The following is a 26,752-nucleotide window of genomic DNA, read 5'->3' on the forward strand; positions in this document are numbered from 1 at the left end:
TAAAATCTTCTTTAATGCCTTGTTTGTTTATGATCATGATGCTTTATTGCTTTTGAATTCACAAAGCTCAAGTTGGTAGTTATAATGCCACAGCAACATATTATAAATCAAAATTTAAGCTATGCTTATTCATACACACATGTATACAGAGAAGGTAAAGACAATCATGCAGTTTATGAAACAAATGAGAGGAAAAAGGAACTTTACAACCTTGTAGTTCATCTTCTCTATTGTTGTCATTTTCCTCCCATTTTCCTCCTTCCCATACCAAACTCAGAATGCTTGTTCATCCTCAAGCAATAATTAGAACAATGGCTATGGGGCTAAGATGGATCATGAATGTCTTACACAATGAAATGTTAGTAGTACATGTGTTTCAAGCAAGCAAAATTGAGGATAACAATCAAGGCACGGAGAAACAAAAACACTATGATTGCAAACATAAGATGGTGTGCATGATACATTGCATAAAAAAAATATAAGTGGCACACCAAACATAGTGTGACACTTTCACTTGGAATTGATGCAAGTATCTTGTAAGGATTGGAATCAAATTTTGTTGCATAGCAACACCAAACTTAGAATACGACCATATGTCAATTTATTTGAATTAAAACTAAACAAAAGAAACTGTTATATGTTAAATACAATCACCAAGCCAAGAATATGTCATGAATAAGGATCTCTTGGTGATGTATTAACAAAAACAGTCAAGAAGCAAAATAAGTGGAAGTATTAAAAATAAAGAAATAACTAAAGTAAACAGAATAATAAAGTGTCAAACCAAAAGAAAAACAACACTGCAAAGGCCTTATGATTATGCAGACAAGTGGTGTTGCTTAATGAATTGCATAGAGAATTAAGTGGCACACCAAACTTAGAATCTTAGTGTGTCACTTCCATTTTTGATTTGATGCAATCATCCAAAAAGATTAAAAACAAGTTGTTGCAAGACAACACCAAACTTAGAATGTAACCATATGCCCATTTATTGAATTTAAACAAAGTAAAGAACGAAAACAAAGCAGAGAAGAAATGTTACCTACGGTTGGGTTACCTCCCAACAAGTGCTCTTTTAGTGTCATTAGCTTGACATGTTGTTATTCACTTTCTTCCTCTTCTTCCAATTGGTTAAGAGGAATGGCCTTAAGGGGGGGGGGAAGATTCAGCTACTGTCCCTTGTCTTGGCCTTTCCTCAGCAAGCTTTCTTTTGCAAATGGCTTGATTGATCTTGCTTGCTGGATTAGGGACAGAATTGGTGTTCTTGCTAGTTGCCTTCACTTCTTTGGATTCAAGACTTGGTTGCTGTGTGATTATTGGAGTTTCGTATTCATCCAGAGCTTTTTGAATTGGTGGTTCCATGAGCTTTTCTTCTATGTACTTCTCTGCTTCACTTGAGTGTAACTTCTCTTGAATGTCTTCCTCCCTTTCTTCTTCATGATCTTCCATTAATGCCTCTGGGAGGGAATCTTTGTGTTTCATTGTCACCTCAAGTGGCTCTTGTGAATGTAGAATCCTTGGCTCATGTCCAAATACTTCCACCACATCTTCCTTTTTCACTGAAATTTCACTGGCCACAGAGGCTTCCTCATCTTGCTTTTCCATTTTCTCACCCACAAATTGGTCTTCATCCTCTCTGTTTGATGGTTCTAAGTTCCTCCTTGTTTGCTCTAAGGGCTCATTCATCTTCTTGAGGATGATTTCTTTCCAGGATTGGGGTTGTGTGTATCTTTCCACAAGTTTTCTATGTATTTCAATGGCTTGAAGGTAATCCTCATCTGGTGGTTCAAGAGATGAAGGTTGAGAGTAATTTTGGTGACGTGGATATGTTGTGGTGAAGCTGTGTTGAGGGGTGTGGAATGAGTTGTGTGATTGATGGGATGACTTGTATGGATTTTGGAGGAAACTTTGTGTTGAGGCATAATCTAGTGATGAAGAACTTTCAAATGAGAAACTAGGACGTGAGGGTGAATGCTCTTTCATTCCTTGGTGATACTCCCAGCCACCATTAGAATAATGACTTGAATCATTTTGTGGTGGTGGGTGATGGTGTTTTTGCGGAAAAACAAATTTCCAACATACAAATCCAACCGGCAAGTATACCGGGTCGCATCAAGTAGTAATAACTCACAAGAGTGAGGTCGATCCCACAGGGATTGATGGATCAAGCAACTTTAGTGGGTGATTAGTTTAGTCAAGCTAACATTGAAGTGGAATTGAGTGAAATGTAGCCAACAGAAAGTAAATAGCAAGGAAAATTTAAAGTGCAGAAAGTAAAGTAACTGAAACTTAAAGAACAAGAAAATAAAAGAGCTGAAACTTAAATTGCAAGAAAAGTAAATTGGCAGATTCTTAAATGACAAGAAATGTAAATTGCATCAAATGTAAAGGGGATTGGGTGCAGAAAATTTAAAGGAAAGCAATAAGCAGCACTTAGAATAATTGCAGAATAATTAAATTGCATGAAAAATAAAAGGGATTGGGTACTGGGAATTAAAACTTCAACAAGAAAATGTAAAGTGCAATCAAGCAAAGAAGTAAAAGATGAAGTAAGTGCAGCAGATTCAAACAGAAATGAAAAATTGCTTGAAGAACAAGACAGAAAGAAACTTAGCTCAATTGTAAAATCTAAAAGAGAATTTGAGGATCCAAGAAGAGCAATGAACTCAGGAAGCAAATCTGGATCTCAATTCTCCTTTGCTCAGTCAGAAAATATATTGCAGAAGAAAATGAGGTTTAAAAATAGCAGAGAAGATTAAAACCCAATCCTTAGATCAATTGAGAGGAAGAGTGGAAGATGATTCTCAGAATTTGAATCAATGGAGCTCTTCAACCTCAATTCAAGATCCAAAACAGAAAAGCTAAAGTTCCAGAAGAAGAAGATTTAAAACAGCAAATGAATTTTGAATTATGCAGTAAAAGAACAAGAGAGAATTCAAGGTGAGAATTGAAACAGAATTCCTTCAATTCTCCAATTCAAGTTAAGATGTAAAAGTGAGCTCTCTTCTACTACTACTCCCTAATGGAGCAAGCCTCCCTCTCTTTGTGAGATGGAATTGATGCCTTTATATAGGCTTTACAAAATGAAAAATGAAAATGAAATTAAAACAAATTACAAAAATGAAAATCCTAATTTAATTGATCCATGTGCCTTTGAGTGATGATGTGGGCTTTGCTTGCTTTGGATTTGAGGAGAAATGGGTTTGGTTGGCCTTGATTCAATTTGGAGAGGAATTAAATTTAAATGAAATTTTTGGTTGAATTTTGGCCCATGTTGCTCCCAGGAGGCTGCCCTGCCCTTGTGGAGGGCAGAGCAGGAAATGGTGCGTGCGGCCCTCGTTGCGTGCGTTCTTGGTGCGTCAGGATGCTGCCCTGCCCTTGTGGTGGGCAGGGCAGAGTTGCCATAGTGCGCGTTTGTTGCTGGCCGAAACTCCTTTGGTGCTCGACAATTGTGCAAGCTGGCCGTGCCAATTTTTGTGCCATGCACCAAGAATTGCTGCCCTGCCCTTGCGGAGGGCAGGGCAATGTTGCCAAAAGGTGAGGTTCCAAGTTTGAAACTTGGTGGAGGCACACGCTGCTCCTTTTCCTTGGTTTCCTTGGCACCTAATTCACGCATAAGGCTTGGCTTCCTTGGATGTCTTGTGTTCGAACCTTGGTGAAAGCATTTGGGGGAGCAATTTTTCTTGATTTTTCATGAAGAGCACGACATTGCCCTTCTCTCCAAGAGGGCAGAGCAGAAAAATGAGCGCTACTTGCTTTGGGGTGAGGCTCCAGCTTCGAACCTTGGTGGAAGCACATTGGTTTATTTTCGCTTATTTTTGGCCCTTAAAGATGCCTTCTATTCCTGCCTCAATTGTACGCCAAATATGGATTGCTATATATCGTTGGAAAGCTCTGAATGTCAGCTTTCCAACGCAACTGGAAGCACATCAATTGGACGTCTGTAGCTCAAGTTATAGCCCTTTGAATGAGGCATGGTCATGCTGTGAGCGCCCAGATTTTACCTTAGCGAAAATTCTTGCTTCCAACCTCACTTTGCATCACGATTCTGCCCTGCCCTTGGCAAGAGCAGGGCAGTGTGTGCTGATTGCCTATTCTCCTTTAATTTGGTCATGGGCCACGCTTTTAAAAGCGTGGCCTAAGGCTCCAAAGTGTGCTCCAACTTCAAAGTGTGTCCCAAAGCTCTTTTTTTCTCCTTTTTTTGTGCTTCTTTGCTTCTTTTTCTTCTTATTTCCTACAAGATTTATAAAATTAAAAGATCAAGGAAATATACCAATTAAGTATAAAAGCATTCAATATTTAAGCATAAATCATCAATTTCTTGTATGAAAAAGCATAGAAAAATAGGTATATGATGACATGTCATCACAACACCAAACTTAAACCTTGCTTGTCCCCAAGCAATAAGAGAATCATGTAATAAAGATTGACAATCCAAGGTAAGAAGAATAGCAACTCAATGTTCATGGTAAGCTAGTTTTTTATGCATGCTTCAATCACAAAAGAAATGTAAAGGATTGATGCTTCCATCTAGCTCAATTTATGAAATCTTTTTCTTATAATTCTTCCTTGAAACAAGCTTTTGATTTTTTTTTTTAGCTTCTCCTTTTGGGTGCTTTGCCCCATGAGTTAATAACAAAGCTACGACTTCTAAATGCTTTGTTTTCAAGTATTACCACTTGATACATAAGCACCACAAGCATTTAATTAGAGGACTTCACTAAGCTAATTTGTTTCTTTTCTTAACTCTCTAATCATTGATGCTCAGAGCTTGAGCTTTGAGGGAGTGCTTTTGCACTTGAGCCTAGCCTTGACTTCTAAGTGTTTTGTTTTCAAGCATTTGGCTTGATACATAAACACCACAAGCACTTAACAAATAAATTGCCATTGGTACTCAGAGCCTTCAGCTTTCTCATTCTTTCCCTTTTTCTTTTCTTGCTTTAATTGTATTTGCTTCTTCAAGGTTTTCATGATTTCAAAAGATTTCACAAAATGTCCTAGATAAAAACTTCAATTAAATAAAATCCAATGCAATTGAGCAACAATCAATCATACTAGCTTTCCAATACTTGTATGCACATGCTAAAATCTTCTTTAATGCCTTGTTTGTTTATGATCATGATGCTTTATTGCTTTTGAATTCACAAAGCTCAAGTTGGTAGTTATAATGCCATAGCAACATATTATAAATCAAAATTCAAGCTATGCTTATTCATACACACATGTATACAGAGAAGGTAAAGACAATCATGCAGTTTATGAAACAAATGAGAGGAAAAGGAACTTTACAACCTTGTAGTTCATCTTCTCTATTGTTGTCATTTTCCTCCCATTTTCCTCCTTCCCATACCAAACTCAGAATGCTTGTTCATCCTCATGCAATAATTAGAACAATGGCTATGGGGCTAAGATGGATCATGAATGTCTTACACAATGAAATGTTAGTAGTACATGTGTTTCAAGCAAGCAAAATTGAGGATAACAATCAAGGAACGGAGAAACAAAAACACTATGATTGCAAACATAAGATGGTGTGCATGATACATTGCATAAAAAAAATATAAGTGGCACACCAAACATAGTGTGACACTTTCACTTGGAATTGATGCAAGTATCTTGTAAGGATTGGAATCAAATTTTGTTGCATAGCAACACCAAACTTAGAATACGACCATATGTCAATTTATTTGAATTAAAACTAAACAAAAAAAACTGTTATATGTTAAATACAATCACCAAGCCAAGAATATGTCATGAATAAGGATCTCTTGGTGATGTATTAACAAAAATAGTCAAGAAGCAAAATAAGTGGAAGTATTAAAAATAAAGAAATAACTAAAGTAAACAGAATAATAAAGTGTCAAACCAAAAGAAAAACAACACTGCAAAGGCCTTATGATTATGCAGACAAGTGGTGTTGCTTAATGAATTGCATAGAGAATTAAGTGGCACACCAAACTTAGAATCTTAGTGTGTCACTTCCATTTTTGATTTGATGCAATCATCCAAAAAGATTAAAAATAAGTTGTTGCAAGACAACACCAAACTTAGAATGTAACCATATGCCCATTTATTGAATTTAAACAAAGTAAAGAACGAAAACAAAGCAGAGAAGAAATGTTACCTACGGTTGGGTTACCTCCCAACAAGTGCTCTTTTAGTGTCATTAGCTTGACATGTTGTTATTCACTTTCTTCCTCTTCTTCTAATTGGTTAAGAGGAATGGCCTTAAGGGGGGGGGGAAGATTCAGCTACTGTCCCTTGTCTTGGCCTTTCTTCAGCAAGCTTTCTTTTGCAAATGGCTTGATTGATCTTGCTTGCTGGATTAGGGACAGAATTGGTGTTCTTGCTAGTTGCCTTCACTTCTTTGGATTCAAGACTTGGTTGCTGTGTGATTATTGGAGTTTCGTATTCATCCAGAGCTTTTTGAATTGGTGGTTCCATGAGCTTTTCTTCTATGTACTTCTCTGCTTCACTTGAGTGTAACTTCTCTTGAATGTCTTCCTCCCTTTCTTCTTCATGATCTTCCATTAATGCCTCTGGGAGGGAATCTTTGTGTTTCATTGTCACCTCAAATGGCTCTTGTGAATGTAGAATCCTTGGCTCATGTCCAAATACTTCCACCACATCTTCCTTTTTCACTGAAATTTCACTTGCCACAGAGGCTTCCTCATCTTGCTTTTCCATTTCTTCACCCACAAATTAGTCTTCATCCTCTCTGTTTGATGGTTCTAAGTTCCTCCTTGTTTGCTCTAAGGGCTCATTCATCTTCTTGAGGATGATTTCTTTCTAGGATTGGGGTTGTGTGTATCTTTCCACGAGTTTTCTATGTATTTCAATGGCTTGAAGGTAATCCTCATCTGGTGGTTCAAGAGATGAAGGTTGAGAGTAATTTTGGTGACGTGGATATGTTGTGGTGAAGTTGTGTTGAGGGGTGTGGAATGAGTTGTGTGATTGATGGGATGACTTGTATGGATTTTGGAGGAAACTTTGTGTTGAGGCATAATCTAGTGATGAAGAACTTTCAAATGAGAAACTAGGACGTGAGGGTGAATGCTCTTTCATTCCTTGGTGATACTCCCAGCCACCATTAGAATAATGACTTGAATCATTTTGTGGTGGTGGGTGATGGTGTTTTTGCGGAAAAACAAATTTCCAACACACAAATCCAACCGGCAAGTATACCGGGTCGCATCAAGTAGTAATAACTCACAAGAGTGAGGTCGATCCCACAGGGATTGATGGATCAAGCAACTTTAGTGGGTGATTAGTTTAGTCAAGCTAACATTGAAGTGGAATTGAGTGAAATGTAGCCAACAGAAAGTAAATAGCAAGGAAAATTTAAAGTGCAGAAAGTAAAGTAACTGAAACTTAAAGAACAAGAAAATAAAAGAGCTGAAACTTAAATTGCAAGAAAAGTAAATTGGCAGATTCTTAAATGACAAGAAATGTAAATTGCATCAAATGTAAAGGGGATTGGGTGCAGAAAATTTAAAGGAAAGCAATAAGCAGCACTTAGAATAATTGCAGAATAATTAAATTGCATGAAAAATAAAAGGGATTGGGTACTGGGAATTAAAACTTCAACAAGAAAATGTAAAGTGCAATCAAGCAAAGAAGTAAAAGATGAAGTAAGTGCAGCAGATTCAAACAGAAATGAAAAATTGCTTGAAGAACAAGACAGAAAGAAACTTAGCTCAATTGTAAAATCTAAAAGAGAATTTGAGGATCCAAGAAGAGCAATGAACTCAGGAAGCAAATCTGGATCTCAATTCTCCTTTGTCAGTTAGAAAATATATTGCAGAAGAAAATGAGGTTTAAAATAGCAGAGAAGATTAAAACCCAATCCTTAGATCAATTGAGAGGAAGAGTGGAAGATGATTCTCAAAATTTGAATCAATGGAGCTCTTCAACCTCAATTCAAGATCCTAAACAGAAAAGCTAAAGTTGCAGAAGAAGAAGATTTAAAACAACAAATGAATTTTGAATTATGCAGTAAAAGAACAAGAGAGAATTCAAGGTGAGAATTGAAACAGAATTTCTTCAATTCTCCAATTCAAGTTAAGATGTAAAAGTGAGCTCTCTTCTACTACTACTCCCTAATGGAACAAGCCTCCCTCTCTTTGTGAGATGGAATTGATGCCTTTATATAGGCTTTACAAAATGAAAAATGAAAATGAAATTAAAACAAATTACAAAAATGAAAATCCTAATTTAATTGATCCATGTGCCTTTGAGTGATGATGTGGGCTTTGCTTGCTTTGGATTTGAGGAGAAATGGGTTTGGTTGGCCTTGATTCAATTTGGAGAGGAATTGAATTTAAATGAAAATTTTGGTTGAATTTTGGCCCATGTTGCTCCCAGGAGGCTGCCCTACCCTTGTGGAGGGCAGAGCAGGAAATGGTGCGTGCGGCCCTCGTTGCGTGCATTCTTGGTGCGTCAGGATGCTGCCCTACCCTTGTGGTGGGCAGGGCAGAGTTGCCATGGTGCGCGTTTGTTGCTGGCCGAAACTCCTTTGGTGCTCGACAATTGTGCAAGCTGGCCGTGCCAATTTTTGTGCCATGCACCAAGAATTGCTGCCCTGCCCTTGCGGAGGGCAGGGCAATGTTGCCAAAAGGTGAGGTTCCAAGTTTGAAACTTGGTGGAGGCACACGCTGCTCCTTTTCCTTGGTTTCCTTGGCACCTAATTCACGCATAAGGCTTGGCTTCCTTGGATGTCTTGTGTTCGAACCTTGGTGAAAGCATTTGGGGGAGCAATTTTTCTTGATTTTTCATGAAGAGCACGACATTGCCCTTCTCTCCAAGAGGGCAGAGCAGAAAAATGAGCGCTACTTGCTTTGGGGTGAGGCTCCAGCTTCGAACCTTGGTGGAAGCACATTGGTTTATTTTCGCTTTTTTTTTGCCCTTAAAGATGCCTTCTGTTCCTGCCTCAATTGTACGCCAAATATGAATTGCTATATATCGTTGGAAAGCTCTGAATGTCAGCTTTCCAACGCAACTGGAAGCACATCAATTGGACGTCTATAGCTCAAGTTATAGCCCTTTGAAGGAGGCATGGTCATGCTGTGAGCGCCCAGATTTTACCTTAGCGAAAATTCTTGCTTCCAACCTCACTTTGCATCACGATTCTGCCCTGCCCTTGGCAAGAGCAGGGCAGTGTGTGCTGATTGCCTATTCTCCTTTAATTTGGTCATGGACCACACTTTTAAAAGCGTGGCCTAAGGCTCCAAATTGTGCTCCAACTTCAAAGTGTCTCCCAAAGCTCTTTTTTTCTCCTTTTTTTGTGCTTCTTTACTTCTTTTTCTTCTTATTTCCTACAAGATTTATAAAATTAAAAGATCAAGGAAATATACCAATTAAGTATAAAAGCATTCAATATTTAAGCACAAATCATCAATTTCTTGTATGAAAAAGCATAGAAAAATAGGTATATGATGACATGTCATCAAAATTCAGGGACCACTCTAAGGTTTAACTCTTAATATGTGTCATAAAGACACATGATATGTTTATTATTAGGGAAAAAATTTAAATATTTTTATTTATTAGATATAAAATAAATACATTAAAAATTTATATTTTTTATATTTTTAATAAAAAATGAATTTTATAATCATAATATGTATTTTAATAGCACAAAATAAATAAACTGTTTTCTTAATCATATTTTGTAGATCATAATATCTTATTATGAGTAATGCGATACATTTAAATTTTTTTATGAACTAAGTTAAACCAAGTTAAACAATAAAGTTTAGAATAATATTAATTATAATTAATTTTTATTATGTTAGACTAACTTAATTAGATTTAGTTAATAAAAAAATTTAAATGTGTTGTATTATTCTTTTATTATTAAACATTAATAAGTAAGAATCATGGGATGACACATGTTGCAATAATAATGATGGAAAAACCAAGAAAAATAGTTACAATCTCTATGGCTCTCATTAACGTTATAGCTAGTGTATTGCAACTGTCCCTTCTCGTCTTTCAAAAGCTTTCACAAGGATAACATTGTCAAATACTAGCTTACTAAAAGACAAATAATTAACCAGCAAATTATTCGCACATGATATTTCAAATTTTCAAGAAAAGACAGGGTATACCTGAAACGTTTCCTATATTACAGGAAGCATTCCAGGTGAGGCAATATACTTTCATGGCATTTCAGTATACCATTGTGTATTAACATTTAGATTTAAAATAAAATATTCTAGTAGTGAAGATCATGTCAAAGACTTTATAATGTGAAGATATAGACTGAAAGGTGTATTGTTGGACTTTAACCTAACGCTTAAGTCATCATTTGCTATATTTATCGAAGGTCAAATTTGCCCCCCAACTAATATGGGTGTTGGGTGTGTTGTGGTTTGGGTCAATGGCTTGAAGGTCCATCTGAAATGGGTTGTGAATCCGGATTTGGGTCTCTTGATTTGGGTATTTTTGGTCAGCTATAACACATGATAAAGACAAAAACATTCATGATAAAATATCTTGGGCTCATCATAAAATTTGAAAAGGGAAGTGGTTGTAAACTCCAGATTCCAGAAAAAGGAAAGCTTTTTCTCTCCGTACACTTTTTTGTCTTTGCCTCACTATAACGTGTGTGGCCGCCGATGAGAGGGGGCTTTGTGAGAGGTGGAGCCTCTCGGTCCCATGAGTCAAAAAGAGAATCTAACGCTGAACAAGATCTGCAACAGGGGCTTGGAAAAAAAGTAAAGAAGAATGGGGAAGGTAAAGAATTTTCTGGATCTGTTTGCATTCATCCGAGGGTGGATACTTGGATGGAATGTCATAAAGAGGTAGAAGAACGGGAACATTCCGTAATGCATGTTGATGAAATGCCTCCAGAGGAAGAATAAAAAAAGGGAACACAGGGATGGTCGACTTCTTTTGCCAACATAGTCAAGACAGGAAAAAGTGCCCTTGTCACCCCAGTGCGGAAGTCAATAGGGAAGATAAAGCAGAAAAAGTAAATGAAGAGGAGGACAGAGATGATGAGAATGAAGATATAGATGATGAGGAGATTACTATCAAAAAGATGCCTAATGGCTTGCTGAATCTGATTATAGGGGAGAGTATACAAAAGGAAATTAGGGAAGAATGGTGGAACTCCCTAATAGTGAAACTGCTTGGCAGAAAAATCTCTCTTTTGGCTCTGAAAAGGAGATTGGAAACTATGTGGGCCAAAATGGGAAGCATTGAGGTAATAGACCTGGGTGGTGATTTCTTCCTAATAAGGTTTTTCAATTCAGAGGATTTGGATTACGCGCTTATGGAAGGACCGTGGAAGATTCTGGATCACTACTTGACTGTTCAGTTTTGGAAACCAGATTTTGATCCAACTACAGCGTCCATTGACAAGATTGCTGCCTGGGTGAGGCTCCCAGGACTAGCAATAGAATATTACAACATGACTATTCTACAAAAAATTGGGAATATAGTGGGAAGAACACTGAAAGTGGATAGTAATACTGCAGAGGTCTCTAGGAAAAAGTTTGCCAGAATTTGTGTGGAAGTGGAACTGGACAAACCTCTGGTGTCCTAGTACCTAATCAATGGTATACCTCATGCAGTTGAATATGAAGGGCTCCATCTAGTTTGCTTTTCATGCGGAAGAGTGGGCCATGACAGGGAGAACTGCCCTGAGAAGAAAAAGAATGCTTCAGAGTCTCAAAATGGTAATGGCGAAAACACAGCAAGAAATCCAGAGGTAGAAGAAAGGGACAAAAATGTAAAGGACAAGATTGACAAGGGCAAAAAAGTCCAGCAAAAAAATGATGGGGATTTTGGCCCTTGAATGTTAGTGCAGAGACATACACGTGGCAAAAAATCCACAAATTATGGAGAAGGTACCAGCAAAGGTGGAAATGTGCAAGAAAAAAGACAGAATGTGGGTGGAAATGGGAAACAATCCCGTTTTGCTGTGCTGCAAATAGAAGAATCTTTCAATGATGAGGTACACAAAGAGGCATCCCCACAACGTCATGGGGTGATTAATTCAGATGCTCCCCACCAAGAGAAGGCTCGGTCATCCGAAACTAACCCTACCCAGCCCAAAACCCGAACCAGCCCACTGCCCAAGACCCAGCCAGCCCATTTCAAAGGCATCTCTTTGACCTTACAATAAGCCCAAACTATGTCTAAAGAGAACCCATCTGTCCCTTAACCTGCTTCCTCTTCAGCCCCACCCAAAATTTTTTCGACTAATCACCCCCTGACCCCCAACACCACCAAGAGAATTGGGCCAACCCATCACCCTGCAGCCCAACACCCTCCCTTATTGTTGTAGATTCAGTGTGTAATCCAACTCCTTCTAAAGAACCCCCTGATCCAGTACCTCCAGGCTTTGTTTCCGTTGACTCCAGGGAGCTCTCTATGGTTATGAAGGACGTTAAAAATAGAGAGATTGTAATTGCAGAAGTGGCTATGGAAGAGCATCCTTCTTTGGAGGATGAAATGGTGTGCTCGTAATGAGTGCTAGTTGTTTTTGGAATAAGCTGTTCAAGCAGATACAGAGTTTCACTCTTATAGTTAATGTTTAGATTTTTCTCTATGAAGATCCTTGCTTGGAATATAAGAGGGATTGCCAACCATGCATCGGTTAGCACCCTTAAAGAACTGGTTAGACAGAAGCATCCTGATTTGGTGCTCCTTTGTGAAACTAAATGTAGTGGCGCGAGGGCTAAGGAGATTATCAGAAGCCTGGGTTTCAAATACTATTGTATACATGAAGCACAGGGCTACAGTGGCGGCATCTGGGCTCTGTGGAATTGTGACTCCCTACAGGTAACCTGTATTGAAATGCATACTCAGTTTATTCATATGTCTATAAATGATCAATGTAGAGTTCCTTGGGCTTTAACTGCTATTTATGCGAGTCCCCAAGAAAGCCTTAGAAAAGTATTTTTTGAAAAGATTAAACAGATTGCTTGTAATATGGATATGCCTTGGATGCTAGTTGGCGACTATAATGAAATTGCGGAAGTGTGCGAGAAAAAAGGGGGTGCTCAAATTGATGCCAATGCTTGTAGAAAATTTAAGGACTGGATTAACACCTGCAATCTAATAGACCTGGGGTACTGTGGTACAAGGTTTACTTGGAGAGGGGGCAGCGCAATGGGTTAGAGAGAGTTTTTAAACGGTTGGATAGAGCCCTGGCTAATGCAGATTGGAGAAGCTCTTTCTCAGATGCTAGAGTTGAAGTACTTCCTAGAGTGAGGTCTGATCATCACCCTCTCTTGGTGATTATGAAACCGGAAAGAATGGATAAAGGTGAAAAGCCCTTCTGCTATGAGGCTATGTGGAAATCACACCCCAATTTTGATGAATTTGTTTTAAAAAATTGGAGTCCTTCTAACTCATTTCCTGCATCACTCAATTCTCTTGCTGTCAATTTGTAAAAATGGAATAATGATGTCTTCGGCAATGTTTTTAAGAGAAAAAGAAGAGTCCTAAACAGAATCAATGGTATCCAAAAAGCTTTGACCTACGGCAGAAATCCCTTTCTCGAAGACCTGGAGCAGCAACTTGTTACAGAGCTTGAAGAAATTCTGAATCAAGAAGAAACACTCTGGCTTCAAAAATCTAGACAGAATTGGATTGTTGACGGAGATAGAAATACAAGGTATTACCATACAAAAACAGCCATAAGGAGGAAGAAAAATAGAATCCTTAAGCTTCGAAAAAGTGATGGGCAGTGGTGTGACCAACATGAGGAAGTTATGGAGATGGTAATGAATTTTTTCAAAGCCCTTTACCAAGAAGAGAATGGCAACTGCACCTACCTTAATACAGTTTTCACTTTTCCAGAACTCCGTAAAGATCTTAAAGATGTCCTTTCTATTCCTCCTTCATACACTCAGATCCAAAAAGCGTTGTTTGACATTGGGTCCTTGAAAGCCCCTGGGGAGGATGGTTTTCCAGCCCTCTTCTATAAGGAGAATTGGAATGTAATAAAAGGTTCGTTTATCCCTTTTATTTTACAACTCTGGCATAACCCTCGGATTATTGAATCCATCAATCAAACTCTCATCACTCTAATTCCTAAGGTTCCTAATCCAGAATTTATCTCGCAATTTCGGCCTATAGCACTGTGTAATGTTGCTTACAAGGCCATCACTAAAATTGTGATCTCCAAACTCAAACCCCTCCTTGCCGATAGCATTTCTCCAAACCAGGCTAGTTTTATACCTGGCAGAATGATACATGACAATGTTATTATTGCCAAAGAGCTGTGGCACAATATAAGGAAATTAAAAGGAAAAAAGAAGTTCATGTCTATAAAAATTGACTTCGAAAAGGCATATGACCGGTTGAAGTGGAGCTTTATCGAAAAGGTCTTGGAGGAGTTTGGAGTTCCAGACCAATTGAAAAATATCATTCTCTCTTGTGTGTCTTCTGTTTCTTACAAAATCGTGTGGGACGGGTGTAAGACGGAGGCTTTTTTGCCTACTCGGGGAATTAGACAAGGTGATCCGATGTCACCCTATCTCTTCGTTATGGCTATGGAGAAACTCTCTCACTTGATTGAAGAAAATGTTGTGCAAAGCGACTGGATGCCTATGAGAGTGGGTCGGGAAGGGCCATCAATTTCTCACCTTCTCTTCGCAGACGACCTGTTGCTTTTTGCTGAGGCTTCCACTCAACAAATAGATAATATTGGGCGAGTCCTTGACCTTTCTTGCACTGTGTCGGGATTAAAGATAAATCAAGCAAAATCAACCATATCTTTTTCCAAAAATGTGGAACAAAGCCTGAAGGATATTATCACTAACAGATGCAAGTTCAAGGAAACTGTTGAGCTGGGAAAATACCTGGGTGCTATGATTACCAATGGAAGAACGCAAAAAAGAGACTTCAAGGGTGCAGTGGAGCGGGTCAAGAATAAACTTAGTGGGTGGAAAGTAGGATGCTTGTCTTTCGCTGGTAGAGTTACTCTGGCTCAATCTGTGTTAACTCCCTCTCTGAACTATGATATGATGCATTCCATTATGCCTAAAGGAATCTGTCAAGAAATTGAAAGATTACAACGAAGGTTCATCTGGGCAGAGAATGCAGGAGAAAGAAAATTTCACAATGTGGGGTGGCATATTTTATGCAAACCCAAAATCCTTGGAGGCTTGGGATTCAAATCTCTTTCCTTGATGAATGAAGCCTTCATGCTCAAAGCTTTCTGGAGATTAGTGGTGGATAATGACACTCTCTGGGCAAGAGTACTACTGAATAAATATGATAAAGGGAGACAATTTCCTGGTGAGATGAAAGTCAAAGGCTCAGATTCTCAATTCTGGAAAAATCTTAAAAAGATGAAGACGATCTTTGACAAGAATACAAGATTTTCAATTGGTAATGGTAAATCGACTCGTCTTTGGGATGATCCTTGGGTAGAAAATGAACCTCTTCGTGAGCACCTAACCAGTAATCAGATCCCTGCGGAGTTAAAGAACATGACAGTTATTGAAGCTGTGGAACAAAACAATGATTGGAACTACCCCCTTCTAAAGAATCATCTCCCGGATATTATCATTAACAAAATAAGAGCTATCCATCCTCCTCTTCAAGAAGCGGGCAGAGATGGAATTTGGTGGAATGCAACTCAAAATGGAGTTTTTTCTGTTGCGAGTGCTTATAAACTTTTAGCAGGGCATGGGAAACCACAAGATCAAGTGTGGAATGTGATATGGAAATGGAGAGGACCCCAAAGAATGCAGTGTTTCTTGTGGGTGACCACACACCAAAAACTCATGACTGCAAAAAGAAGATCAAAACTTTTTGGAGCACCTCCTTTCTGCCATAGATGCCAAGGAGTCCAAGAGACCCAAGAGCACCTGTTAAGAGACTGCCCAGCAGCATCTAGAATTTGGACCCAATTCATTCACCCAGCCTTCCTTCAAGATTTCTTTAGAGCTCCCTTCGAAGCGTGGCTCAGATGGAACCTTTCCACTGAGCTTGGCCGTTCAAACCAAATAGATTGGATAACACAATTTGTAGTTACCTGCTGGTGGTTATGGCACTGGAGAAATAAGGAGATTTTTATGCCAGGTTTCACCAGACCTAATTATCCATGCTCCTTCATTTGCAATCAAACAATTTCGATCAAGAATGCTCCTTACAAGTTATATACTGGAGAGTATAGAGAAAAAGTAGAAAGACAGATCTCATGGTCATGTCCACCTACCAACTGGATCAAATTGAATTCTGATGGTGCTTCATGCGGAAACCCAGGGACAGCATTATGTGGAGGACTCTTAAGGAATGAGATGGGGCATTGGGTTGCTGGATACTATTCGAACTTGGGAATCTGTTCAGCTTTCCAAGCAGAGATTTGGGGCTTATTACACGGGCTGAAAACAGCCTGGGAGTTGGGAATCAGGAGGCTTATTGTGGATCTGGATTCAAAAGTGCTTGTGGAGGTCATTACTAAAGAAAATGCAGAAAACCACCCCAGTAATTTGATCAGAATTATCTCTAAGTGGCTGAAAAAGAACTGGCAAGTTAGAGTAAGCCATACTTATAGAGAAGGAAATAGAACTGCTGATTTCTTAGCTAGAGAAGGATTAAAGTGTAACCCAGGTTTCAATTTTGTTGATGTGCCACCAGCACTTTTGAGACAAATTTTGTTTGATGATTGTAGAAGGACTTTCTTACCCCGGTTGATTAGTGTCTTGTAATTCTGGGCTTTAGTCCCGATTAAATACCAAAAAAAAATCATAAAATTTGAACATATCTTTATACACTTTCTCAATTCAATTGAATAAGGTTCCTCCAAAAGATGCATAATTGAGCATCATAGCAAAGTACTCTGAAGTGAAAGTAACAAAACAAAGAATGATGATTATTCATGGAATCTAAAATTAGAATACAACGTATAGCAATGGTAAACAAGTTACAACATAAATTTGTACTAATAGTATTTTTTTAAGTATTTAAAAGTGAACCGACATTTTCTAACACACAAAAAAATAGTAATAAAGAAAATCTATGATAAAAGATTAAAGTAAAAATACAAATAAAAGTAATAATAATCCCTAAAACTAATAATAAAGATAAAATTAAAATAGATTTAAGTTAGTTTAAAATTTTTATGATTATATTGAGGTTATTTGTAGTAATAATAAATATAAAATGGATGTAATATACTCAGTTATATGATTCCTAAAATTGAAAATAATATGCATGGTGAGATTGGAATAGAGGAAAATCCAAAGAACCAAAATTGATTTATATTCACGTTACATTTTTTTTTTGAGTTACCTAGCCACATTTTTGAACGGTAAAGAAGCCATGCGTCTCATTATTTCTTATTTACTCTAATATTAATTTTTATAATTAAATAATATAGAAACTATTTGTTTTATTTTAATTTTGTTTTAGACTACTTTTGTAGTTTTTATAATAATATTAATAATACCAAATAATATTAAATAAAACATTACAAGCTAGAATACCATGTAACATAATTCAGCTAAATGCGAGAAATAACCATGTACTAATATGTTAATAACAATCACTTTTATTTACTTAAAAAATAGAGGGTTAAGTATGATTTTGGTCCTTAACGTAGGGGTTGAAAATTTTTTTCGTTCCTCGCCTTTTTTTCGCTCCAAAATGGTCCCTAAAGTTTCAGTTTGTTTTAAAATCGTCCTTTTTACCAATTATATTTTTTTATTACCAAATTACTCTTTATTAAAAAAATTATAAAATAAAATAAATATAAAATAAATAAATAAAAAAAGAAAAAAAGAAAGAAAGGGGGGATACAGAAGCAGGGGTGGGTGGGGAGAAAAGGGGGGGAGGGGGGAAGGGGGAGGGGGGAGAGAAAGGAGACCCATGCACCGCCGTTGCACCGCCCGCCGCTGCACCGCCGCTGCCCCCGCCGCTGCACCGCCCGCCGCTGCACTGCCGCTGCCCCCGCCCGCCGCCACACTGCCTTCTTCTTCTTCTTCTTCTTCTTCCTCTTCCTCCCGCCGCCACACCCATCGCTGCCCCCACTTCTTCTTCTTCTTCTTCTTCTTCTTCTTCTTCCGCCGCCACACCCACCGCCGCCCCCAGTTCTTCTTCTTCTTCTTCTTCTTCTTCTTCCTGCCGCCGCACCCACCGCCGCCCGCCGCTTCTTCTTCTTCTTCTGTGAATTCTGTTAATTGAATTTTTTTGTAAAATTTCTGGATCTGTTTATCTGAGTTGAGTTCTGAATTTTTATGATGATTTTCTGAGTTGAGTTTTTGTTTGTCTGAGTTTGAATCTGGATCTGAGTTTTGGATCTGAATTCTGATGAGGATGACGATGATGATGTTGATTTTCTGAGTTTCGGTTGGTGTGATGGAGATGGTGATGGAGTGACAGTGGGTGGGGGGTGGTGGTTCTGGTTCTGGTGGTAGTGGTGGTGGCATGATTTTGGGGAAGAAGGGATAGGGGCATTTTGGTCTGAAGGACCATTTTAAAAAAAACTCAAACTTTGGGGACCATTTTGGAGCGAAAAAAAGGTGAGGGACGAAAAAAATTTTCAGCCCCTACGTTAGGGACCAAAATCATACTTAACCCAAAAATAGAAAATATAGTACTCTTTTATTCTAGATAATAATAAAAGTACAATATTCAAGTGGTTTATTTTAAAAAATTTAATTCTTTTTTAACAAATTGTCTTTGTAAATATGTTATTTTAAAATTTTAAAATTTAATTTATCCAAATAATTTATTTTTACAAAAAATTATTGTGGTAAAATTTAAAAATTTTATTTTTATCCTAGAAACAACAATAAATATATATAAAAAGTATATTTAAAATTATTTTTAAAAATATTATAGATTATTTTCATTATGTGTTGAAAGTGTTTAAAGAAAGAAATTAACTTTTATGTTCTTTGAATATAAAAGAAGTTTATAACTATGATCAATCGTACATAGTCATCTAAAGAAGTATATTTGGGATGCTAAGTAAGAGCTCAATTAATTTACTTTGTCAAAGTAAAGTTATAAATATAAAAAAATTTTGAGTCTTCAAAAATTAAAAACTGTAGACACTCAATTTAGATGATTCCTGAGCTGACTAAAAAAAAAAATTTGCACTAATTTAATTGGAGTCTATATTTGTTTAAATTTAGTTATGTATTCCATTTATTTGTTGTTTGAAAATAGTGCTCACATTAGTACTATAGATAACATGAAACAAAATTTTTGTGTTATTATCTAATCAAGAATATTTCTTTTTGCTATTGTTGCCACTATTTCTTGTTATCCATGGTAAAACAATTAGCATTAATGTACATGATCTAATGGTGTTTCACTGCCATTAGGTTGTATAAAGAGGCATGGACCATGCCATAAGTATGTTCGGTCATGTAGTTTAGCAATGCAAAGATCTACTCAAACATTATCAAATTTTAATTTCAAATTCTTGACATATTGAGCCAGAAGTATTTAATGCTCTTGCAGTAGATTACCCAGGCAGTAATTTATCATGATAATCCAAAGTATCTGTCACATCAAAAGGGCCTTATCTATCTAAAAAAGCAATAAAACTAAGAAAAAAAGGATCCCTATTCTGCCGCTAAAGCTTCCCTTCCAAATATCTTTCTATTTCTAATGCACATACCACACAAATGGAAGCGTTCAACTCTTTGGTCCCTTTGTTACATGAGAATCGTTTCCTCTGCCAGTGCCTTTTGTCCGCATGCAAACCGGATCATTTATCCCACCACCCCCTTCACCGTTAAGGTGTGGATTCACATATGGAGCCACACGCAACCCATTCTTGACCTCTAATATGATAGCATCCCGTGCCATTTTTTCAGTGAAGACCTTGTAGTCCTCATCCCTTAGACAAGTCACCTTGGCAAAATGCTTACGTTGGTCTACAAGTGCACCAAGTCTGCTACGGTACCGAAATGCAGCATTACCCGTATCAGTAACTTGTCTATCGGCAATCACATTGTTCTTGGCGCTTTTGCACCACCTCTATAGGACTAGAGTCTCTGGCAAAGAACCGATATTAATACCAACTAGAACTACAATTATGTGAACACAAGGAATTCCATATGACTCCATTTTGCGGTAATTACATTGAAATGTTCCATTGTACGGCTAATGCAAGACATGCCAGGTTGCCTCCGGACGGCGATACTTCTGTATCACATAGCAACATCCATTTTCACAATCTTTCCGGTCTACAAGTAAAATCTTACAGCCAGTTTTAGGGATTCTCAAAATCTATAAAAAAGGTCACAAGTATATAGGGTTGCCGCAGATGTAAATCACGCAAAATTAGCGAATAATTAGTCAATAAATTAAATTTTAATAAAAAAATTAGAAATATGAATATTATATTAAATAAGGATAGAGATCATCAAAGAATTTGGCCCAAAATTGGGTCGAACGGGCCGAACCGGTTGAATCGAGCCTGAACCAGGCCCGTGGGCCCAACCAATCCACTCATTTAAGTGAGCTTCAGCTCACTTCTCTCTCTTCTACATGCAAAGAATGCAGAATGCTTAAAGGGGGACGAACATGAGGTAAAATCACAAAACCTTTGGTTCCAATTCAATCCTCCATAACTTTCGCTCTGAGCTCCGATCACTGCACCGTTTGCAGCCACCCGTCTTTGGCGTCGAGCTCTACAAAGCCCGGTACATTGAAAGGTAAGAAAGTCATGTTTCTCCCTTAATTTTTTCATTTTCAGTTTCAAAAATTCATGTGCAAAGATGTTGAAAATTGTTAAATTTCAGTGTTTTGGATCAAATTAACTTGGTGGACCTATTGAGTCTTGTCCCATTTTCCTGTTAGTAAGGTGAGAATTCTAGAACTCTAGTTACTTCTTTAATTTTGTGTGTTGGTATATTAGGTATTGAATTTTGGGTATGAATATGTTATATATGTGTTAGGTGTGTATATGTATGATATGAACTCTTTGGAGCCATTGGAAGCTTAGTTGGAAAATTGGTTGGTGCTAGAGTTGAACTTCGGTGTGGAAGGCTTGCGAGCTTGTCTTGCGGGATTGTCTTGGAGAATACGCAGAAATTGGCCAAGGTATGGTTTAGGTTTCGCATATTTAATATATAATATTCTGTGAAACCTTAGGCTAGAGGACCATAGGATAGGTTGGAACGATTAAGCATGTTGAATGATAGTGTTTGTGATAATGGTTGAAGACATGGATCGAGTATGTGTTGGTGATTATGATTATGTTGGAATTATAATGCTAAAATGGTATTTGAATAATGATTAGTTTGTTGGTAAGGTTGTTTGTGCATAATTGGTGGATTGCTCATAGTCTTATTATTTAAAGTAAGAATTTAGGTACAAAATTGTATAATATTGATGTATGATGGATGATGTAATGATATGATTATATGTGTGTTGAGAAAGTTATTGATAATATTGTTGATGCAAAATGAGGAATTGGGGTTTGAAATTGTGTAAATATAAAGTTTGGTTGAAGGTGGTGTGATATAAAGAATGTAGTGTTGTGTTGAAGTGCTATGATATGATATTGTGCTGAATCTAGGTATAAAATTATGGATATGAGTTTAGGTTCCAAGAATATTGAGGTTTGAAGTCTTTTGTGAAAAATCGATTTTTGGCCGAACATAAGCGAGCCATAACTTGGCTTCTGGATCCCCAAATGATTTCAAACTTATTTTGTATGAAAATTGGGTCCGTGAAGTTTACGCCATTCGAAGAATGGAAGAAAAAGGATTTTTAACAAAAAAATTATGGTTTCTATTTAGTATTTTAAGCTTTATAATCTGAGTGTTGGCGTTCTAGGATTGCCTCTGGCATTCCCAGGACTTTATATATTATGTGCGTGGCACCTTTACCATGTTGAGAACCTCTGGTTCTCACCCCGTACTGTGTTGCTGTTTTTTAGATACGGGTCAGGAGGCTCCTCAGTAGGCATTTGGACTTCTAAAGCGGAGTGGTTTCTGGGTTTCTTTTGCTATATAGTTTATGTATATATGTATGCACTTAGCTTTCTCTCTGAATAACTTGTTTATTTTGTTCCTCTTAGAAGTTAAAAGAGTGTTAAGGTTTTATCTTTGTATTTTGGGTTGATGGAAGATGTATATACGTATGTAAATATTCTCCGGCCAGCCTTGGCTTCGCAGGTTGAGTTAGGAGCTAGTTATTTTGTATCCTTGACTCTCTATTCTCTCTTTTTGTCTATTTATACCTACGATCTTTAGGTTTCTTCGCACGCAAGTTATCTCGTTTCCTGAGTGTTGCGCTTTTATTTTCACGATTTTGTTTCACCCATTTCTCAAGACTTCTAGTTTATTATATTCTTTCTGCTATTATATGTATATAGTTTATTTTAGAGGTTGTAATGCCACACCACCTCTATTTTACGGCTTAAACGTTAAAGCTCTGTGTGGTAGGGTGTTACATTATAATATCAGAGCAATTCATTCCTGTAGAGCCTGAGGAACGGACTGACTATACTTCTGAGCATACTCTGAGTTGTATTTATATGCTATTTAGGATATCAGACTGATATAAATAGCATAAAGTTCATGAGCATGTATTTGGGTCTTTGAATCATTGGACTTGTGATATTGAGACTGATCACCTTGATATCACTTGCTTGGTGTGAATAGGAACCAAATGGCGTCTCTTGGGCGCGGTCATGGGCGTAATTGAGGTCGGGGATGAAGAGTTAATGAGGTAACCATACCGGTAGGTAGTTTAACCTATTTCGTGACCGTGATGACGAGTGCTATTGCTGCCATTAGTGCTGTTGCTGCTATGACTAGCCAAGTGATAGATAAGATGGAACCACAAGCTAGGACTGGCAACAATGGTGGTAACAAACATGAAGGTGGAAATAATGTTCTGAGTACGGGGGTACCAGTAAGTTATCCGGAGCAAGTTAACACGGGTCAGGAAACGGGAGAAAGCTCAACGAGAACTGAGGTAGCAAGGAGTAACCGCCAGGAACCCTTCACAAAGAAAAAGGGAAAGATTACACCTAGGAGCCAAAGCTTCAAAAAGGGTTGTTATGTCGCTTCACATTCTCAATGCCGGAACAATGACCGAAGAAACGACAACCGTCTGGATCCAAATTCAAAAGGGCAAACTAGTATTCAACCGGAAGACTTAAGATGCCCAAGATGCAAGAAGTACCATCTGAATAGACCATGCAGAGCCAGGCTAGGTGTATGTTACAAGTGTGGGAAGCGAGGGCATATAGCTTGAGATTGTCTACACAGGAAACGCCGGGATGCAACTGAATCTGAATCTCAAACCCGAGGTAACCACGAACTAACAGTTAGATTTCTAACTTCTTTGCATATCATTAATATGTGATATTCATTCGTAATGCATGACAAGCGTTGATAATCGTGAAATCCAAGTTAATGATTAGTCGAAGACCATTAGTCATTGAGACGGAGCGATATTTAGTTAATTTATAGGAGCGGTTAAGCTCTTGAAGGTTAAGGATCAAAGTGACGTAGCAGAAGCAGGTTGGATTATATCTAAGGAATTAGGAGTGTTGAGGGCTACGCAGAGTTATTGTTTGAAGTCCAGTGACGGTAAAACTTCGAGGAAGAGAAATAGAGCAAATTCAACCTTTAGTTGTTAATTGTTAAGATGCGTGTGAAGACGAGACCAAATTTCTACTATGACAAAGTTTTTGAGACAACTCTTGAAGGTGTACCAGAATTTCCATCTCAGAGAGAAAGTGAGTTTGTGATAGACTTGTGCCAAAAGTTGGATCAGTGTTGATTGCACCACAAGCGAAGACACCATTACAATCAGTAGAACTTAGGATTGAGTTGAAGAGAGTACTGAAAGAGAGAATTGTCCAACTAAGTGTTACCTTGTGAGAAGCGCCGATTATGACAGTGAAGAAGGAAGAGAACGGTAAGAGACTTTATACGAGAGGGAATGTGCCAACGAATCCTCGCGACCCGATCTAATCTTTCTTTTCAAACTTTCGTTGAAACTCTATCCGGAGTTCTTCTTAAATGACTTGATCATCTTTCTAGTTTTACTCTCTATACGCATGAATCTTGTTTCTTCTAGGATGAGTTTGAGCTTGTCTTGGTATAATCACGTCTTGCAATGAGTAGGGTTGTTCGTATTCACAAACCGTGCTCTTCTAAATCAGTTGAGACTTCTTTGACTCTATACGCTCTATTCTTCCTACCAAAGGTCCTTGATTCAAACTCTTTTTCTTGAGATGCACCTTAGTTCTTCTCCTCGTGCATTCCAATATTTCAGTACAACTCTGTTTGACCGTACACAAGATTTTCCTACTGATTTCTCATGAACACCGTTCATATTGTTCATTAGTCTTTCGATCTTAATGCCTTTTTTAAAATAAACTCGAGCCTAAACTGGTATCGCGTATGAATCCTAACTATAACCATCGAGATGTTGATTTTCTTAGGGCGATACTTTTGGATGCAAAGGAGTGTGCCTTTCCACCTTACAACTAGAGAAGAATGTGGGGGAAACAATACAAAGGAGAGTGCCTTTCCACCTTCCCCACATCCTCATCACGACAAGAGAGAGAACTTCCGTCCTCAACTTGCCATCCGAACACATTTTCAATTTAACACGCAAGCGGGTTCCTACCCCAAACCTTGCCATCTCGACCAAAGCGACCATACCAGTCATTTCCGGTCTCAACATTCACTCCTAAGTTCTAATTCAATCACATCTTCGCACTTTTCATTTTTAATTTGTCATTTCCAAGTTTACTTCACCCACAAGTTACCACCATTTTCTAGCTTCATCCCATTACTAAGATTAATACTGAGATCTAAGGGTAAATGAGTGAAAATAGAGGTTTAGAGGTTTAAATTCATGTTTAAAATACAAAAATCTTATTTGCTGAAAACAGGGGTCACACGTACACGTGGGCCATGCGTACGCATGGGAGTGCATTTCTAAAAGGTCACATGTACGCGTGGTAATACAATTTTCTATGCTCGTGTGCGCAAGCATTCTGCTCGCGTACGCGAGATACCCAACCCGAAAAGGTTGGTCGCGTCGCGTGCAGGTGGTCGCGTATGCGAGTTATGTAGAACAGCAAAAATGTTGAATGCTGCAGAATTTTCAGCTTTGCACTCCAAACTTCTGATGTGCATAACTTTTTCGTTTTAAAATATTTTTCATCCGTTCTTCGAACGGCGTAAACTTCATAGACGCAATTTTCATTTGAAAAAGTTTGAAATAACTTGGGGGTCGGAAGCCAAGTTATGGCTCACCGAAATTCGGCTAAAAATTAGTTTTTCACAAACACCTCAAACCTCAATTTTCATTACAAACCAAACTTAAATCCCACTTCCTATATATTTAGCTTAACAGCATATTATAACACACCAACACAGTAATAAAACTCCCACTTCATACCACATTCAATTATACTTCAATTATCACAATTTCACACATAAATTTCTCATTTTTAAACCAACAAGATTCCAATCCACTTACTCATTATGTATTTATATCATCATGTTTCCATATATATTCATATCATCATGTTGTTCATCATCAACTAATCACTTAGCCTCCTATTATCATCATAAACCACAATCATCCAACAAATACTCAATTTTTTATCAAAATCATCCCTAAGGGTGCTAAGCATCAAACATATACTTGTATTCCAACCTATCCTATGGTCATCTAGCCTAAGTTTTCACAGAACATTACATATTAAATACGTGAAACCTAAATTATACCTTGGCTGATTTCTATGTATTAACCAAGGCAACCCTCAAGGCAAGCTCACAAGCCTTCCTCACCACAATTCAGCTTCCCAAGCTTCCAATTAAGCCTCCAATGCCCACAAATCAAACTCCAATATACATATATACCTAAATTCACATCACCACACATGCATATATCCAAGACTTAATACCCAATACACAAGCGTCATATAAGCAAGAGTGAATGTTTTTCTCAAGCTAATCGGGTCATATAACATCAAAGAAGCAAAATCTCACCACCACTCCAATAATTTTCAAAAATAAAAAGGGGTAGAGCAACTAGGGTGAAAGTGAAGTTTACCAATGAAATTATTCCGATAGATTCGTAGAGTTCGACGCGGTGGTCGCGTAGGTGCAAATGGTGCGGCGATCGGATCTCGGAGTGGAGAGATATGGTGGTTTGAAATGGAGGTTAGGGTTTGGAACCCTTCTCTTCCCCTTGGATGTTTCAGCGTCCTTCTTTGCTGAATGGGGAAGAAGGGGCTCTCCCTTCATTAAGTATTGGGCCAATGGGTTGGTTCTACCCGTTTGGCCCAATCTCGAGCCAAATTCTTTAAAATAGTGTCAAAATTCTTATTTTAATTTTCTCTATCATGTTAAACTACAAAAATTCATTTTCTAATTTTCTTGAGTAATAATTAATTTATTCTCTAATTATTTACTAATCTCTCGGGTTTTACATCGGGAGGCGGTGGCGATGGGATCGTATGGAGGTTAGGTTAGCGAAAGTTGTGAGATACAGCGATGTGATTAGAATTAGTTGGAAATTCTCTAAGTTTAGATAATCCTGTTTATGGCTTAGAGTTTAAGTTATTTAATTTGTTAAGCTTGTGTATCTATGATGTGAAGTTCAGGATTGCCTTTGGCATCCCGGAACCTTATGTCTTATATATTGGGTACTGTTACTATGCTGAGAACCTCCGGTTCTCATACCATATATTGTTGTTACTTTTCAGATACAAGTCGCAACCCATCTCGGTGAGTTTGTGGATGGTGACAGAGCAAATGATCTTTTGTTATCATTGTATTTTTAT

The 26,752-nt window shown here is 37.8% G+C and overlaps 1 protein-coding gene across 1 annotated transcript; it reads left to right on the forward strand.

The window, feature by feature from the left end:
- Positions 1–10,882: 10,882 nt before the first annotated feature.
- LOC130962880 (uncharacterized) lies at positions 10,883–16,676 on the forward strand. The gene is made up of 6 exons (XM_057889038.1): positions 10,883–11,471; positions 11,580–11,716; positions 11,816–11,962; positions 12,565–12,792; positions 13,098–13,337; positions 13,443–16,676. The coding sequence occupies exons 1-6, from the start codon at positions 10,883–10,885 to the stop codon at positions 16,674–16,676; spliced, it is 4,575 nt and encodes a 1,524-aa protein (XP_057745021.1).
- The last annotated feature ends 10,076 nt before the right edge of the window (positions 16,677–26,752 follow it).

This window comes from Arachis stenosperma, chromosome 2 (genome assembly GCF_014773155.1).
Source record: "Arachis stenosperma cultivar V10309 chromosome 2, arast.V10309.gnm1.PFL2, whole genome shotgun sequence".
Lineage (NCBI taxonomy): Eukaryota > Viridiplantae > Streptophyta > Magnoliopsida > Fabales > Fabaceae > Arachis > Arachis stenosperma.